This window comes from Pelophylax lessonae (assembly GCF_965119305.1).
Source record: "Pelophylax lessonae genome assembly, chromosome: 9".
Lineage (NCBI taxonomy): Eukaryota > Metazoa > Chordata > Amphibia > Anura > Ranidae > Pelophylax > Pelophylax lessonae.
The window spans coordinates 252,526,664-252,543,823 of record NC_138776.1 but is presented as its reverse complement, the minus strand read 5'-3'; the positions used below and the strand labels follow the sequence as shown (position 1 = coordinate 252,543,823).

At 42.3% G+C, this 17,160-nt stretch overlaps 1 protein-coding gene across 1 annotated transcript in view; it reads right to left on the bottom strand.

Annotated features, from left to right (window-relative positions):
• LOC309564368 (uncharacterized protein) overlaps nucleotides 1–17,160 on the bottom strand; it is a 770,106-nt gene that overhangs the window by 22,845 nt on the left and 730,101 nt on the right. The window contains exon 18 of the mRNA XM_082268995.1: nucleotides 10,562–10,695. Within this exon, the coding sequence (XP_082125121.1) occupies nucleotides 10,562–10,695 (134 nt within the window). The remainder of the gene's footprint in view (nucleotides 1–10,561; nucleotides 10,696–17,160) is intronic.

Below are 17,160 nucleotides of genomic sequence, written 5' to 3'. Positions count from 1 at the left end.
GAGATAAGACTATAATCCTTCCACTTTATAAAACTCTGGTCCGACCGCATCTGGAGTATTCTGTCCAGTTCTGGTCGCCAGTCCTCAGGAGGGATGTGTTGGAGCTGGAGAAAGTCCAGAGAAGGGCAACTAAACTGATTAGGGGGTTGGAGGACCTTACCTATGAAGAGCGGCTGCAATCGCTCGATTTATTTTCCCTGGAGAAAAGACGTCTGAGAGGGGACATGATAGCAATTTATAAATATCTTAATGGGGATCTCAGCTTAGAAGAAAAGCTGTTCATTCGAAGGAATTGCATGAGGACTCGAGGACATACAATGCGATTAGAGGAGAAGCGTTTTAACCTCAGGCAACGTGGGGGGTTCTTTACTGTTAGGGCTACAAGATTGTGGAATTGTCTACCACAAGAGGTGGTTTCTGCGGGTAGTATGGTGACTTTCAAAAGACTCTTAGACTTACATCTCAAGGATCAGGAGATTGAGGGCTATGTTAGATGATTACAGTCACACACACCTACACAGGTTGAACTGGATGGACTATTGTCTTTATTCAACCTCACCTACTATGTAACTATGTAACTCACTGAGAGGAGGCGGGGCGAAGGCGGGGCAGGTCACGGCCTCAATACACACAGTACAGCTCAGCTCCTGTGTAATACTGCGAGATTTCTGGCATGGAATACATCCCAGCACACACTGCGAATTGCCAAATGACGTCATCGCTGATCGGACCCGGAAGTAAGGAGAGGAGGAATAAACAAGAAAATAAGGTATTTACTAGCAAAAAAAAAAAAGTTTCCATTGGTAAAAGTCATTTTAAAGGGGATTACATACATCTAAAGTTACGAAAATGGGTGGAACTCCACTTTAAATAAGGAAACTGGGACTAATAGTGTGTCACATTATCTAAGCAAATTGACCTACTTCAGGTCTATGTGTGACACCTGTGCCAGTTTCTGTTTCATAGTGAAATAGAAACTGGCACAGTGTCTGAATTTATTTAAAGGGTTGTGGCAGTTTTCAGTATAGAAAACTGCCACAGATCTCTGCCAGATGGCTTACATAATGTGGGCTATCAGCTCACATGTCTCTCTGCCCGTGCTGTGGTTATATGGCACGAGCAGAGCCTGCAGGGTTAACTACCTTTCTCTTCCCACCCAATCTCATCTGAGTAGGGAGCAGGAAGAGGGATTCAACATGAACTGCTCTCTGTGTCGTGCCTATCACAGGCACAGCATAGAATGGAGAGAATCAACCGTGAAGGTTGGCCTAGGCCCCAAATTATATGCAAAAACCAAGGTACAGAGAAAGTAGGGGTTTTATTGGCCAATTGGGAGAAGGAAAACCCAAGAAACCAAATACTTAAAAATTAAACATTTTCTTGAATATATAAAATATTACAGTGTATAGATGAGGGACCACTATGGGGAACAAGGAATCCCTCATATAGTCACCAATATATTAAAAACAACAGCACAGAAATATAACCCTGGAAGGGGAACAATACATGCTTCAAGCTGATGTTGATGCAAGAAGTCTTTGTTGATATTCGGTTTGAGGGTCCCAATGAGCCGAAATGCACAGCATAGAACATGGAATAGTTCACTGCTAATTAACGAAGGGGCTTGTGCCCCTTTTGTTAATTAGGAGCAAGATTTGCTCCCTTTTCTCAGTTTATAAGAGCTGTGTAAACTGCACCACTGTTTCTTAAGTTCCCCAAATTTTCCCAATATCAGGGGTGATCGGACTTTTTTACACTTCCACACTCCTCCATTAACCACTTAAGCCCGGAAGATTTTACCCCCTTCCTGACCAGGAGGTATTTTGCGATTCGGCACTGCGTGACTTTAACGGACAATTGCGCAGTCGTGCGATGCTGTACCTAAACTAATTTGCTGTCCTTTTTTTCCCACAAACAGAGCTTTCTTTTGGTGGTATTTGATCACCTGTGCGATTTTTTTTGATCATGCGCTATAAACAAAAAAAGAGCGACAATTTTGCAAAAATAACAATATTTTTCAAATTTTTTTATATGAAATTCCCCCCCAAAAAAATTTAAAAATCAAAATTTTTTAACATTTTCGGCCAATTTGTTTTATGCTACATATGTTTGGTAAAAAAAATCGCAAAAAGCGTATTTTGATTGGTTTGCGCAAAAGTTATCGCGTTTACTAACAAAAGGGAAAGATTTTTGTCATTTTTGTTGTTTTTTTTTTAACGCGTAATGGCGGCGATCTGCGTTTTTTTTTTTGCGGGACTGCGACATTGGGCCGGACAGATGGGACCCTTGACTGACATTTTTTACACTTTTGGGGTTACCAGTGACATTTCTACAGTAATCAGTGCTATACATATGAACTGTTACTGCAAAATGACACTGGCAGGGAAGGGGTTAACTTTATTGGGGAGGGAGGGGTTAAGTGTGTCCCTAGGGGCATGCTTTCTACTGTGATTGGCTGTGGCTACTAGTGTAGGAACAGTGATCAAAGGTCCTACATAGTAGAACCGTCTGAACACTGTTTCTACACAGGGGAGAATGACAGGCGGCTTGTTTACATCAGCTGCCTGACTTTCTCCCTCTGTACCGACGATTGGCGAGTGACCGGCGGACCCGATGTGCATGCACTAACTTCCCTGTAAACAAACCGCGGCGCGCGCGCGCCTCCGCGGGCGCGCGTTTGCCCGCTATTGGCTCACAAGGAAGTGACAGGCAAGTGACGTACCGGTACGTCACTCTGCCTGGCCGGGGCTGACCGCTGCAGTATATAGTCGTGCGGCGGTCGGCAACCGGTTAAGAAGCTTGTCTTTGTTTTCAGAATCCGAAAACTGTACAACTCCACAGAAAACTGCCAAAGCTGAGGAGCAAGAGATAAAACGTGTGAAGGTTAAGGAGGAGGAAATTCCTGTACAGATCAGCACAGGTGAGAAACAGTAATGCAGAATTTTATTTATTGTCCATGTTCAAACAACACTATTCATTAAATATGGGTGCATCCTATAGGAGGATCCAGTAAGAGAAATCCCCCAGAGAGATGTCCCTGCCCTCTGTATTCCCGGGACTCCACAAAGGAACAACACAAGATCCATCAGAATGATCAGGTAGATGGCAAGTGTGTCATATAAATCTTGTGTCCAAGAAACTTGACAATATTCTTATATTTTGTTCCTCATGTAGGAGAAAGACCTTAGCAAATATAGAGCAGAAGTCATGGATGAAATAGGGACAAACGAGAGGGGAGATGAACTGCGCAAAGAGGAGGAAGTTCCTCCAGAGAGCATCACAGGTGAGTAAAAAACCCTGAACCTAGAAAGGAGTTTACATTTTTCGTTGTTTAGTCACTACCACAATATTTTCTCCCCCTCTCCTCTCTTGTCAGTAGACAATAATGGATAAACAGTATAGGGAGGGTGAATTACAGTAACAACGAGAAAAATGGAGAAGACCCTGAGCCCAATTAACAATCGGGTGCAAGCCCCCTTGGTAATTTGGAGTTATTTGCTCCGTTCCCTATGCTGCGTCTAAGCATCAAACTCTAGTGCTTTCCTTGCTTTCTCATCAACAGCTTAGTAGCCTGTGTGTCAGGACCCGGACTTGAACCTGGGACCTCCACTGTGCCTGGCAATGACTCTACATGCTGAGCCACCTGGAATGCTGCGTCTAAGCATACAGAGTGTCAACCCACCCCTTGCCCCGCAAAACAGGTCTAATGGCTTTGTTAATGTGGTGCAAGCTAATCACACCATTATTCACTTCCCTCGCAGAGAGGGAGAAGGCAGGACGCAGGAACGCCAATTGCAGAAAGATACTTCTTAAATCAGAACCAACCAGGCTTCTATGAAACCAGCTGTACCGAGCAACAATTTAGCGCCAGATCTCATTATTACCGAGGATCAGAAAATGTGCAGTCATAAAAATCTTGGATACAGTGTTGACTACTTGAATTGGATAGACACCCATCACCGCCATTAAACCAATCTGTGGTTGTAATAATTGGGACCCAGTCTGGAATACCAAACACAGGCAGTGTATGACCCAATTGGAATCCGAACGATCGTTCCGCTCACTGATCGTTTTGATAAAGCACACATATTAACCGCTTGCCGACCGCCGCATGACTATTTACTGTGGCGGTCAGCCCCTCACAGGCAGAGCGACGTAGTACTACATCGCTAGCCTGTGAGGGTCTAGGGAGCGAGCGCGCGCCCCCGGAGGCGCGCTCCTGCTCCCGCGCAGTCACGGACCCCCCCCCCGCGCGTGTGACCGGCGGACCCGATGTCGCCGGTCACTCGGCGATCGTCGCTGCAGAGGGAGAAAGTCAGGCGGCTGATGTAAACAAGCCACCTGTCATTCTCCCCTTTGTAGAAACAGTGATCATACGGTTCTACTATGTAGGACCGTTGATCACTGTTCCTACACCTCAAGCCACAGCCAATCACAGTTAGAATCACGCCCCTAGGGACACACATAACCCCTCCCTCTCAAAAAAAGTTAACCCCTTCACTGCCAGTGTAATTTTACAGTAACAGTGCATATGTATAGCACTGATTACTGTAGAAATGTCAGTCAAGGGTCCGATCTGTCCGCCGCAATGTCGCAGTCCCGCAAAAAAAATTGCAGATCGCCGCCATTACGCGTTAAAAAAAAAAAAAACAACAAATGACAAAAATCTTTCCCTTTGCGCAAACCAATCAAAATACGCTTTTTGCGATTTTTTTTACCAAACATATGTAGCATAAAACAAATTGGCCAAAAATGTTAAAAAATTTTGATTTTTACATTTTTTTGGGGGGGGGATTTCATATAAAAAAATGTGAAAAATATTGTTATTTTTGCAAAATTGACGCTCTTTTTTTGTTTATAGCGCATGATCAAAAAATTGCACTGGTGATCAAATACCACCAAAAGAAAGCTCTGTTTGTGGGAAAAAAAGGACGTCAAATTCGTTTAGGTACAGCGTCGCACGACCGCGCAATTGTCCGTTAAAGTCACGCAGTGCCGAATCGCAAAAAAACCCCTGGTCGGAATGGGGGTAAAATCTTCCGGGGCTTAAGTGGTTAAGGCTTCCCAAGGTTCTTGCTGTTTAGCAAAGGGCAAAAGAATCACACATGGAACAAAACAATCTATAATTGGTGACAATATTCCTTGAAAAAGGCTTATTTTTAGCCGAAATGCGTAGGATAAACAGGAATCATCTCTGAACAAACTTCCAAGCAAAGCATGGAGGGACAGAGACATATTTTCCTACAATAAATGTCACCATATGACACATGTCCCACTACCTCCTATCTTTAAGCACTTCTTCGCTTGGGTCTATAACCCACCACTAATGATTATGATAAACATCTTGTATGTTTGATGCAACAATTTTTCTATTAAATATAATATACTTTTATTTTATATATTGTATACAATCTACTTGCCTCAAAAATCCCATTTAACTTGGCATGAGGTACCAACCCCCTTTCTAGAATTTACCCAGGGATGAAGGCAGACACCAACACTTATAAGCTTTATAGAGGTCAAATCTAGCCCCCTTGGTAATTTGGAGTTATTTGCTCTGTTTCCTATGCTGCGTCTAAGCATACAGAGTGTCGACCCACCCCTTCCCCGCAAAACAGGTCTAATGGCTTTGTTATGGTGCATGCCACTCACACCATTATAAAGGTACAGTAAGCTTTGTCGAGTCCATGGTATGTAACCAGTGGGAGAACAAAGTGAAACTTGCAGTACTGCTGCAAGCTGAGACAGAGATCTCCCCACCTTTGTTACCAAGCCCCGGTGAGCAGGGCGAAACATGTCAGAGGGATGTGGCTGGAGTGATGCAGGCTGGGGTCATTTTCATCTACATACTAGTGCACTGGGTGGGTGAGCTGCGCCCTTTCTTCTCTTTGATAACAGTGGGGGAACCAGGAGTTATAAAGCTCTCTTAGACTCTCCTCCTCAACACATATCATTTTGTGTGGCCAAACATAAAACCTGGCCAGACTTGCCCTCACTCACTCACTCACTTACTCTATCTCATATATCTCAGTATAGGGGACTTCACTATATTTTTATTCATAGACCCTCAAGACAGCAGAGCCACCAAGAGAGGCATCAAAGCTAACAAGAAGGAAGAAGCACATGTGAAGCTTAAAGAGATTGGCATAGGTGGGTTATTATATTAGGTGCCGACAAGACGATGTTGACTCCTGGCAACCCCATGGATAGCGTTTTTCCATAATGATCTATCTACCCTTTGTGTTTTAAAAGCCCGTACACACGAGTCGAAATTCGGCCAGGAATTTTCATCCGACGACCGATCTGCCGATTTTCGGCTTGTTAGTATGATGCTTCCGACAACCGACTCTGACTTTTCGGCCGAAAAAATCCTGGTGTGCAGGCTATAAAATTTTTGTCGACCGTCAAAACACATCCGATTTTCTTCTCATTAGTACAGATTTCGATGGGGAAAAATCTTATGAGCAAGACTAGGCATGCTCACAGATGAAAGAACCCAAAGAAAGCAATCCAACACATGACATCACTTCTGAAGTAGAATTCTGTTGTACGGGAAAATTTGTGTGCAGTCTAGAGCACATTCCAACCAACAGACACCACTCTGCACAAAAGACGGACGACCGGTCGGCGGAAATTCATTGCGTGTGTACGAGGCTTAAGTCTTTGCAAGGGCATGTTTATAATTTTGGTTGGTCATCCTCTCTTTTCCTTTTGCCTTTTCCAAGAATAATTGTCTTTTCCATTGAGTTGGTTCTTCTCAACACATCTCCAAAATGGGACAGCTTCAGCCTAGTCATCTGGGTTCATTTGGGTAAAAACTTGGGTTTGATTTGTTGAAGGATCCATTTGTTCGCTTTCCTTGCCAACATCAAAGTTCAAAAGCATTAATACTTCCCTGTCTTGCTTCTTCAATGTCCAGCTTGTATAGAGAGCGACAGAAAATACTACCGCCTGGACAATTCTAACCTATGTACTCACACACATAATTATGGTTGAGAATCTTTTCTAGAACTTTTATCTTTTCCTTTCCTATCATATTTCATATTCATTTTCCAGTGCCCTGCCTGTGCTTTTCCAGTGCTTTGTGCCTGGGAAATTTAGAATGACCATGGCGTCCAAAAAGCATTATTTTTGCACGAAAACGCTTTTAGACGAACTGGAAAACAGCGACAGCGAAACATAATTATGGTTGAGAATCTTTTCTAGGTCTTTTATCTTTTCCTTTCCTATCATATTTCATATTAATTTTCCAGTGCCCTGCCTGTGCTTTTCCAGTGCTTTGTGCCTGGAAAATTTTGAACGACCATGGCGTCCAAAAAGCATTATTTTTGCGCAAAAGCGATTATAGACGAACTGGAAAACAGTGACAGCAATAGCAATAGAAATAGCAATAGAAGAACTAAGCAATAGTGATTCGTGGGAAAATTCGTCATCAGGTACGGAAAGTGACGAATTTGTCAGCGATGATTCTGATGTCTGTTTCTGGCACATCGCTTGTGGAATTTGGGAAGTATATCAAATGATTCTTCAGAATTTCCAACGGAGCGATGTGCCAGAAAGAGACATCAGAATCGTCGCTGTCGTCACTTTCCGTACCTGATGACGAATTTTCCCACGAATCGCTATCGCTCAGTTCTTCAAGTAACTCTGTTTCGCTGTTTTCCAGTTTGTCTAAAAGCAATTCTGCGCAAAAAGAATGCTTTTTGGACGCCATGGTCGTTCTCTATTTTCCAGGCACAAAGAACTGGAAAAGCACAGGCAGGGCACTGGAAAAGTCCCCAGGTGAAATCCTGTGGTGAAATGGGATGATACAGTGTAATCCGTTAGGATCACAGCTTTCTATCATCTCATTTGGTGTATTTACACTTTTGAATTTGCCGCCGGTTCCACCCCCCTGCGTCACAACGCTCGCAGGGAAGGAAACCGGAAGACAGGTGCCGGCATTGTCCGAGCACAGAGCGAGAGGACAGCAGGAGGACAGTGGGGGAGGACGGCGGGGGATTGCAGGGGAAGGTGAGTTTTAAAATTTAAAATAACAGATTTCTATGCAAAACAATGTACCGCTTTCAGCACCTAAAATCTGAAATAATCATACCACCAGGGAGGTTAAAATCCCTGTAATATACATTGATCATCCAGATGAGGTTGTTTTTTTCTCAACAAAAGTTACTTTTTAACCACTTGCCGACCGCCGCACGACTATTTACGGCGGCGGTCAGCCCCTCACAGGCAAAGCGACGTAGGGCTACGTCGCTACCCTGTGAGGGCCTAGGGAGCGAGCGCGCTCCGCTCCCGCTCGGTCACGGACCCCCCCCCCCCCGCGCCTGTGCCCGGCGGACCCGATTGTCCGTTACACCGGGAGAAAGGCAGGCGGCTAATGTAAACAAAGCCGCCTGTCATTCTTCCCTGTGTAAGAATGGAGATCATACGGTTCTGCTATGTAGGACCGTTGATCTCTGTTCTTACACCTCAAGCCACATCCAATCACAGTTAGAAGCATGCCCCTAGGGACACACTTAACCCCTCCCTCTCAAATAAAGTTAACCCCTTCCCTGCCAGTGTCATTTTTACAGTAACAGTGCATATGTATAGCACTGATTTTTGTAGTAATGTCACTGGTAACCCCAAAAGTATCAAAAATGTCAGTCAAGGGTCCGATCTGTCCGCCGAAATGTCGCAGTCCCGCAAAAAAAATCGCAGATCGCCGCCATTACTCGTTAAAAAAAAAAAAAACAACAAAAATGACAATAATCTTTCCCTTAGTTAGTAAACGCTTTTGCGCAAACCAAACAAAATACGCTTTTTGCGATTTTTTTTTTTTTACCAAACATATGTAGCAGAAAACAAATTGGCCTAAAATGTTAAAAAATTTTGATTTTTACATTTTTTTTGGGGAATTTCATATAAAAAAATGTGAACAATATTGTTATTTTTGCAAAATTGACGCTCTTTTTTTGTTTATAGCGCATGATCAAAAAATCGCACAGGTGATCAAATACCACCAAAAGAAAGCTCTGTTTGTGGGAAAAAAAGGACGTCAAATTAGTTTAGGTACAGTGTCGCACGACCGCACAATTGTCCGTTAAAGTCACGCAGTGCCAAATCGCAAAATAGGCCCTGGTCAGGAAGGGGGTAAAACCTTCCGGGGCTTAAGTGGTTAAGGGTCACCAAAGTGTAACATGAGGAGCATTTTTATTAGTTTGATTCTGTAGCAGAGGTATCCTAAAGAACGGGAGATCAGGTAAGAGAAGAGGTAACAGTTTGTTTTTAATTAATATTTCAGAGACGAGAGTCTCTAAAAAGCCTTATCAGTCCTGCCTTATCTTAATTCCCTATTTCCTCCAGATGGGCGATACAGAAAGTACAACATGGAAGAAAACCCTGATATCTCTCCAGATGATGAAATCGAAGATGACGACACCCCATCCAATTATTACATCACCCCACTCCCGCATCCTGTATTTCGTAGTACAGATCAGTCCATTGATCGTGGGGTCAGTTTTCGCTCTTCTTGTGAGAGCAAAGAGGGTAATGAATCAAACCAGCCACGAGACCCCATCTCACACCAGAGAGGTCACATAGGCGAGAAGCCACATTCGTGTTCGGAATGCGGTAAATGTTTCAGCTTGAGATCCGGTCTTCTCGAACATCAGAGAACTCACAGAGGAGTGAAACCATATTTATGTTCTCAATGCGGAAAAACGTTTGCAAAAAGGTCGCATCTCACAACACATCAAAGAATTCACTCAGGAGAGAAGCCATTCTCCTGTTCTGAATGTGGTAAAAATTTTCCTGTTAAATCGTATCTTATCAGACACGAAAAAGTTCATACTGGGGAAAACCCTTATACGTGCTCGGAGTGCGGGAAGTGTTTTTTTCAGAAACAGCATCTGCTTTCACATCAGAGGACTCATTTGGCTGAGAAGCCGTTTTCATGCACCGAGTGCGGGAAAGGTTTTTCCCAGAGAGCCCATCTTCTCTCTCATCGGATAAGTCATACAGGGGGGAAGCCTTTTTCATGCACAGAGTGTGGGAAGTGTTTTTCCCAAAGGGATCATCTTGTCTTGCATCAGATGAGTCATACAGGAAAAAAGCCGTTTTCATGTTCAGAGTGCGGGAAATGTTTTACCTGGAGACCCAACCTCATTGTACATCAGAGGACTCACACCGGGGTTAAGCCATATTCCTGTTCAGAGTGTGGGAAGTGTTTTTCCCAGAGCAAAAGTCTTGCCTACCATGAGATGACACATACAGGGGAGAAACCATATTCGTGTTCAGAGTGTGAGAAGTGTTTCTCTTTCAAACATCTACTCATTAAACACTATAGGGCTCACACCGGAGAGAAGCCTTTTTCATGTTTGGAATGTGGAAAGTGTTTCTTCGAGAGGAAACGTCTTATCTCCCATCAGAGAACTCACACCGGGGAGAAGCCCTATTCATGTCCGGAATGTGGGGACTGTTTTTCTTCTAAACACTCTCTCACAGTTCACCACAGAGCTCACACAGGAGAGAAGCCATTTTCATGTTCAGAATGTGGTAAATGCTTTACGACGAGATCAACTCTCGCTAAACACCTGGCGGGCCACACGGGGACAAAGCCGTTTTTCTGCCCCATGTGTGGGAAATGTTTTTCTCGGAGATCCTCGCTCATTACACACGAAAGACTTCACACGGGGGAGAAGCCCTATTCCTGTTCTGAATGTGGGAAAAGTTTTACAGATAGATCAAATCTTACTTCCCATCAAAAAATTCACACCGGTGACTTACCATACCCGTGTACAGAGTGCGGGAAAGGTTTTAAAAGGAAGTCGGACCTGGCTTCACATAGTAGTCGAATCCACAAGAGAGAACATCTTAGCTAATGACAGAAGAGGAACTTGCAAATGTGTTTCAGATGTGTATTTAGGCCTCATGTACGCTGGGTGTTTACCCCCCGGTGCTTGAGGCTCCAGCTTTTATCTGCGGAGTCCTTCCTCTGACCCCTACGTCACTAAATGACTCAGCAGGAGGAAGAGGCCACGATGGGCAGAAGGGAGAACAGGCACCTGACCCTCCCACAAATGGTGAATGCTGAAGAGAGGCTCCAGTGTTACAATGTGGGGGGGGGTAGACATGTGCGGAATGAAAACATTTTTTTTTTTTTCAATTTGGTATTTACATAAATTTGTGTATTTTGTTTTTGGAAATTGTTTTGTTTATTGGAATTAGAATTTTCCGAAAATTCGAATCGAATACCATTTGAAATCAAATTTTTTCTATTTGAATTTTGGAAGATGGTTACTGTATTCTTTCTATTCCTATTGTTTTTTTTTTTTCTATTCTATTCTATTCTTTTTTTTTTTCTGTTCTATTCTTTTCTTTTCTATTTTACTCTATTCTTTTCTTATCTTTTCTATTATACTCTATTCTTTTCTTATCTTTTCTATTATACTCTATTCTTTTCTTATCTTTTCTATTATACTCTATTATTTTCTATTCTTTTCTATTATACCCTATTCTTTTCTGTTATACTCTATTCTTTTCTATTATACTCTATTCTTTTCTTATCTTTTCTATTATACTCTATTCTTTTCTATTATACTCTATTATTTTCTGTTATACTCTACTCTCTTCTATTCTTTTCTATTATACTCTACTCTCTTCTATTCTTTTCTATTATACTCTATTATTTTCTTATCTTTTCTATTATACTCTATTATCTTCTTTTCTTGTCTATTATACTCTATTCTTTTCTATTATACTCTATTCTCTTCTATTCTTTTCTATTATACTCTATATTCTTTTCTATTATACTCTATTCTTTTCTTATCTTTTCGAATTTGGGAAAACAAATTGTTTTATTACTTTCTATTCTATTCTATTTTCATATCTATTATTTTATTTTCTATTCTGTTGAAATTTGGATTTTGGAAGAAGGTTGTATTCTTTCTATTTTATTACAGTAAACCCCCCTCCATCGCGGGGGTTACGTTCCGGACCCACCTGCGAAAACTGAAAATCCGCAAAATAGAAAGACCCCATTTAAATACACTCTAGGTGTGTTTTTATAACTTTTACTGTGCTTTTAAAGGCATTTTAAGGTCATTAAACACACTTTAAAAACAATAGAAACTCATTTAAACGCATAAAAGATACTGAGAGACAGAGCAAGAGCTATGGAAAACACAAAAATATTTAATTAACAATGATTTAATTAGTAAAATAATATTAATAGGTCTTACAGAAAAAAAAAAAAACGCAAAATACCGGGACTGCAAAAACTGAACCGTGACATAACGCGGGTTTTCTGTATTCTATTCTTTTTTTTTTTCTGTTCTTTCTATTCTATTGTATTCAAATTTATTTTATTTGAAATTTGAATCTTTAAAAGATGGTTATATTCCTTCTATTCTATTCTATTCTATTCCTTTATTTTCAATTCTATATTTTTCTGTTCTTTTCTATTCTTTTATTTTGTATTCTGTTCTGTTTTACTGTATTGTATTCTATTTTTTATATTATCTATTCTATTCTTTTCTATTCTATTCCTTTTATTTTCTATTCTGTTTTATTCTCCTCGGAAATTTGAATTCGATTATAAAATGATTCAAATTCAAAAACGATTCGAATTTGATTTGAAAACTATTCGAATTTGAATTTCGTCCAAAATTTTGTTTCGTTATTCCAGATTTGTTGAAATTCATTACTATTGTAATCTGGAAATTCAAATACATCTGAATTTCCGATTAATGAAAAATTTGCCTGAATTTCAGTTTGGAACGAAACGAACCGCACATGTCTAGGGGGAAGGTAGGAGACCCTGAAGTATAATACCATTTCAGTTGCAGGGAAGTGTTTCGAGATATGAACTTTCTCTTGAAGAACCCACGGTTGGAGATGGGAGACATGTTTTGAGTGAAAAAAAAATAAAAAAGCACTTTTTAATGGCAGGGTCATATGTTGTGCTTGCACCAGGCCCAGCCAATGGGGAAACAACACAGCCCTACAAGTATTATTCTCCATGGTCTGGCCAGGCACATGGGGGACTCAGACAGGGCCTGGTTATATCAGCATCGCCACTAAAGAGCAATACATGGTGGATTGCTTTTCAATGGGCGGTTGACAGGCAGTGAGGAGACATTATGTTGCCTACCCACCACCTGCCCATACAACCGATGCAGGCCCATTCACTTAAATGAGTCGTGTTCAAACGAACAAGGGGGTTTAATTCTCACTGTGCTGAGCCAAGCATTGTAACTGCGGCAAGTATAGAACCCAGTCCTGCTGCCTTTGCAGCTTTCGGGGGATGGTTAAAACTTGGCTCAGCCACCTGTTTTTTACTGGCACTTAATCGCACTTCTGAATAGGCAAGGTGGCACTGTCCTTAAATAGCTAAAATGGACCTTTTGTCACAAAATGAAAGGATAACCCCCTCATTCTTACTCACATGCATAGGCAAGGCAGATGATTCGTTCACTATGGCTAGGCTCTACTATTATGGGTAGTGTTAGCCGCTATATCTGTTTCATTTAAATTCAGAAGGTTTTTTATCTTAATGCATTCTATGATAAAAAAAACCTGTGTGCAGCAGCCCCCCTTATACTTACCTGAGCCCCATCTCCATCCAGCAATGTGGCTCCCACTGCTGTCAATCAAAGTAAGTTAGCCAATCAAGAGAGAGAGAGAGTGGGGGGTGCAGGCCACAGCTCCGTGTCTGAATGTGCAAAAGGGAGCTGTGGCTCGGCTCGGGTGCCCCCATAACAAGCTGCTTGCTGTGGGGGAAGTCGATGGGAGGGAGGGGCCAGAAGCACCGAAGAGGGACCCGAGAAGAGGAGGATCCAGGCTGCTCTTGGCAAAACCAACTGCACAGAGGAGGTGTTTGTAATTTTTCAAATTAAAAAAAAAAAACGAGACTTTACAATCACATTAAATTTAAAGTGTGGAAGCATTAGACCTCTGTCAGGATTTTTTTGCTGTCTGCGCCTCCAATGTAAACGAGACAGCAAGGACACAACAGGGAGGATTCCCCCATCCACACACTCAGCGTGGATGGGGGAATCCTCCCTGTTGTGTCGTATTCTGAAAGCAAGGAGACTCCCCCGCCATCAGAATACACAGATCACCGCTGCAGCCTATTGCTTGCGGTGCTGATTAAGCACACATATATCAACTGGGCAGTCTACTGATCTACTTCTGTTCAACTCACTCCAGAAATAAAGAGATTATTCTCCCACTCTACAAGACTCTGGTCCGGCCACATCTGGAGTATGCTGTCCAGTTCTGGGCACCGGTCCACAGGAAGGATGTGCTGGAACTGGAGAGAGTCCGGAAAAGGGCGACAAAAATAATTAGGGGAATGGAGGACATCAGCTAGCTGCAAGATTGCAAGCATTGAAATTATTCTCTCTGGAGAAGAGACAATTGAGGGGGGATATGATATCAATGTACAAATACTGTACTGGTGACCCTAGCATAAGGAACAAACTTTTCAGAGAAAGGGAATACAATAAGACACGGGGCCACTCACTAAAACTAGAGGAAAAACGGTTTAACCTTAAAATACGTAGGGGGTTCTTCACTGTCAGAGCAGTGAGGATGTGGAATTCTCCTCCACAAGCAGTGGTATCAGCAGGGAGCATTGATAGTTTTAAAAAACTATTAGATGGGCACCTTAAAGACCACAACATACAGGGGTATACAATGTACAACATACAGGGGTATACAATGTACAACATACAGGGGTATACAATGTACAACATACAGGGGTATACAATGTACAACATACAGGGGTATAAAATGTACAACATACAGGGGTATACAACGTACAACATACAGGGGTATACAATGTACAACATACAGGTGTATACAATGTACAACATAGAGGGGTATACAATGTACAACATACAGGGGTATACAATGTACAACATACAGGGGTATACAATGTACAACATAGAGGGGAAAACAATGTACAACATACAGGGGTATACAATGTACAACATACAGAGGTATACAATGTACAACATAGAGGGGTATACAATGTACAACATACAGGGGCATACAATGTACAACATAGAGGGGTATACAATGTACAACATAGAGGGGTATACAATGTACAACATACAGGGGTATACAATGTACAACATACAGGGGGTATACAATGTACAACATACAGGGGTATACAATGTACAACATACAGAGGTATACAATGTACAACATAGAGGGGTATACAATGTACAACATACAGGGGCATACAATGTACAACATAGAGGGGTATACAATGTACAACATACAGGGGTATACAATGTACAACATACAGGGGGTATACAATGTACAACATACAGGGGTATACAATGTACAACATACAGGGGCATACAATGTACAACATACAGGGGTATACAATGTACGGTTAACAGTAAACACACATCATAGGTTGAACTGGATGGACTGATGTCTTTTTTCAAGCTCACTAACTATGTCTCTACAGTGGCCACACATGGATCGAAATTCGGCCAGTCCTGCTGAACCGGCCTAACTTTGATCCATGTATGGCCAGCTTAACTTTCGCTTTTTGCCCTGGCGACGTGACACAAAGTGTGAAAAAATCTCAAGGTTGTCACCGGCAGCAGTAAAAGCCGGCAGAGATTCTGACCCCATTTCATGTACTCTCAGCTGTATTTCTGTAATGTCAGTATTGTTTGCATGTGCCAGCTTCTAGTTTTTGTGTTATAATATGGAATCTTTTTTTTTTTTGTCTGTCTTTACCTTGAATAAAAAAATGAAATGAACGTGTATTTTATTCTGCTTATATTTTCTCTTCCCTGATTTCTCTCTTCCCTGGCATCAATATGCCAATGACATTTAGAAAAAAAAAAATATATATATCTTTTTGATTTTGTCACAAACCCTAAATTTCGATTTTTATTATCGGGTCCCTGCGCTTCTCTAGGCAATGCAGGAAGATTGTGACTGGTGGGAGGGGCTGTGTCATATTCCTGGTGATGGAGCCGAATGCGGAGAAGAAGGCGATCTTATACACCTCTGGCTCAGTACACCTGATAAGGTAACTGGGGGCACAAGAAAACATTTTTTTTTCATGGTCAGAAACAATACTCAGGTAGACCGTGGTGTTTAAACTAGTGATCGACCGATATCATTTTTTTCGTTGCCGATACCGATATTTTGGCCAATGCATATCGGTATTGGCTGATATGGGCCTATATTTTTGTACATTTAAAAAAATTTTTTTTTTTTTTCTTGACAGGTACTCTTGTGGAGGGATATGGGGGGTCTAAAAGACCCCAAACCTCTCTTCTGCACTTAAAAGCATTCAAAATGCCAAGTTTGGCTGTCATTTTTTTAATCTGGCGCCAAATACCCAGAAGTGATGTCACTCATGACATCACTTCCGGGTTTTTGCATGGAGACCCGATCAGAGCCGAATGTGGCTTTGATCGGGTCTTCGGCGACCCTGCAGGCTGGTTGCCCGGGTCTCCAGGTGGGACGGTAGACCCCGGCGAGCCGCAGAAGGCGGCGGGAGGGCGGGGGCGTCACCTCCCGCTCCTTGTAATGACAGCCGAGTGGCTTCTCGGCCACATCGGTTGTCATTACAAGACAGCCGACCGTTGGCTATGGACGCCGGTACCGGGGTGATGCCTCTAGCTGCAGCCATCACTCCGGTACAGCACTTTCCCGAAATATCGGTCACCTCCGGGGCCAATTCCGATATATCGGGGAAAGTGCATATCGGCCATCGATTCATCGGCTTTGCCGATAATCGGTCGATCCCTAGTTTAAACGATCCTCAATTAGTACTAAGGGGCCCAAAGTGTGCCAAGAAAATATCCCCCACACCATTACATCACCACCACCAGCCTGGACCGTTGATACATTACAGGATGGATCCATGCTTTCATGTTGTTTACGCCAAATTCTGACCCTACCATCTGAATGTCGCAGCTGAAATCCAGACTTATCAGGCCAGGCAACGTTTTTCCAATTTCGGTGAGCCTGTGCAAATTATAGCCTCAGTTTCCTGTTCTTAGCTGACAGGAGTGGTACCCGGTGTGGTCTTCTGCTGCTGTAGCTCATCTGCTTTAAGGTTCAATGTGTTGTGCGATCACAGATGGTGTTCTGCATACCTTGGATGTAACGATTGGTTATTTGAGTAACTGTTGCCTTTCT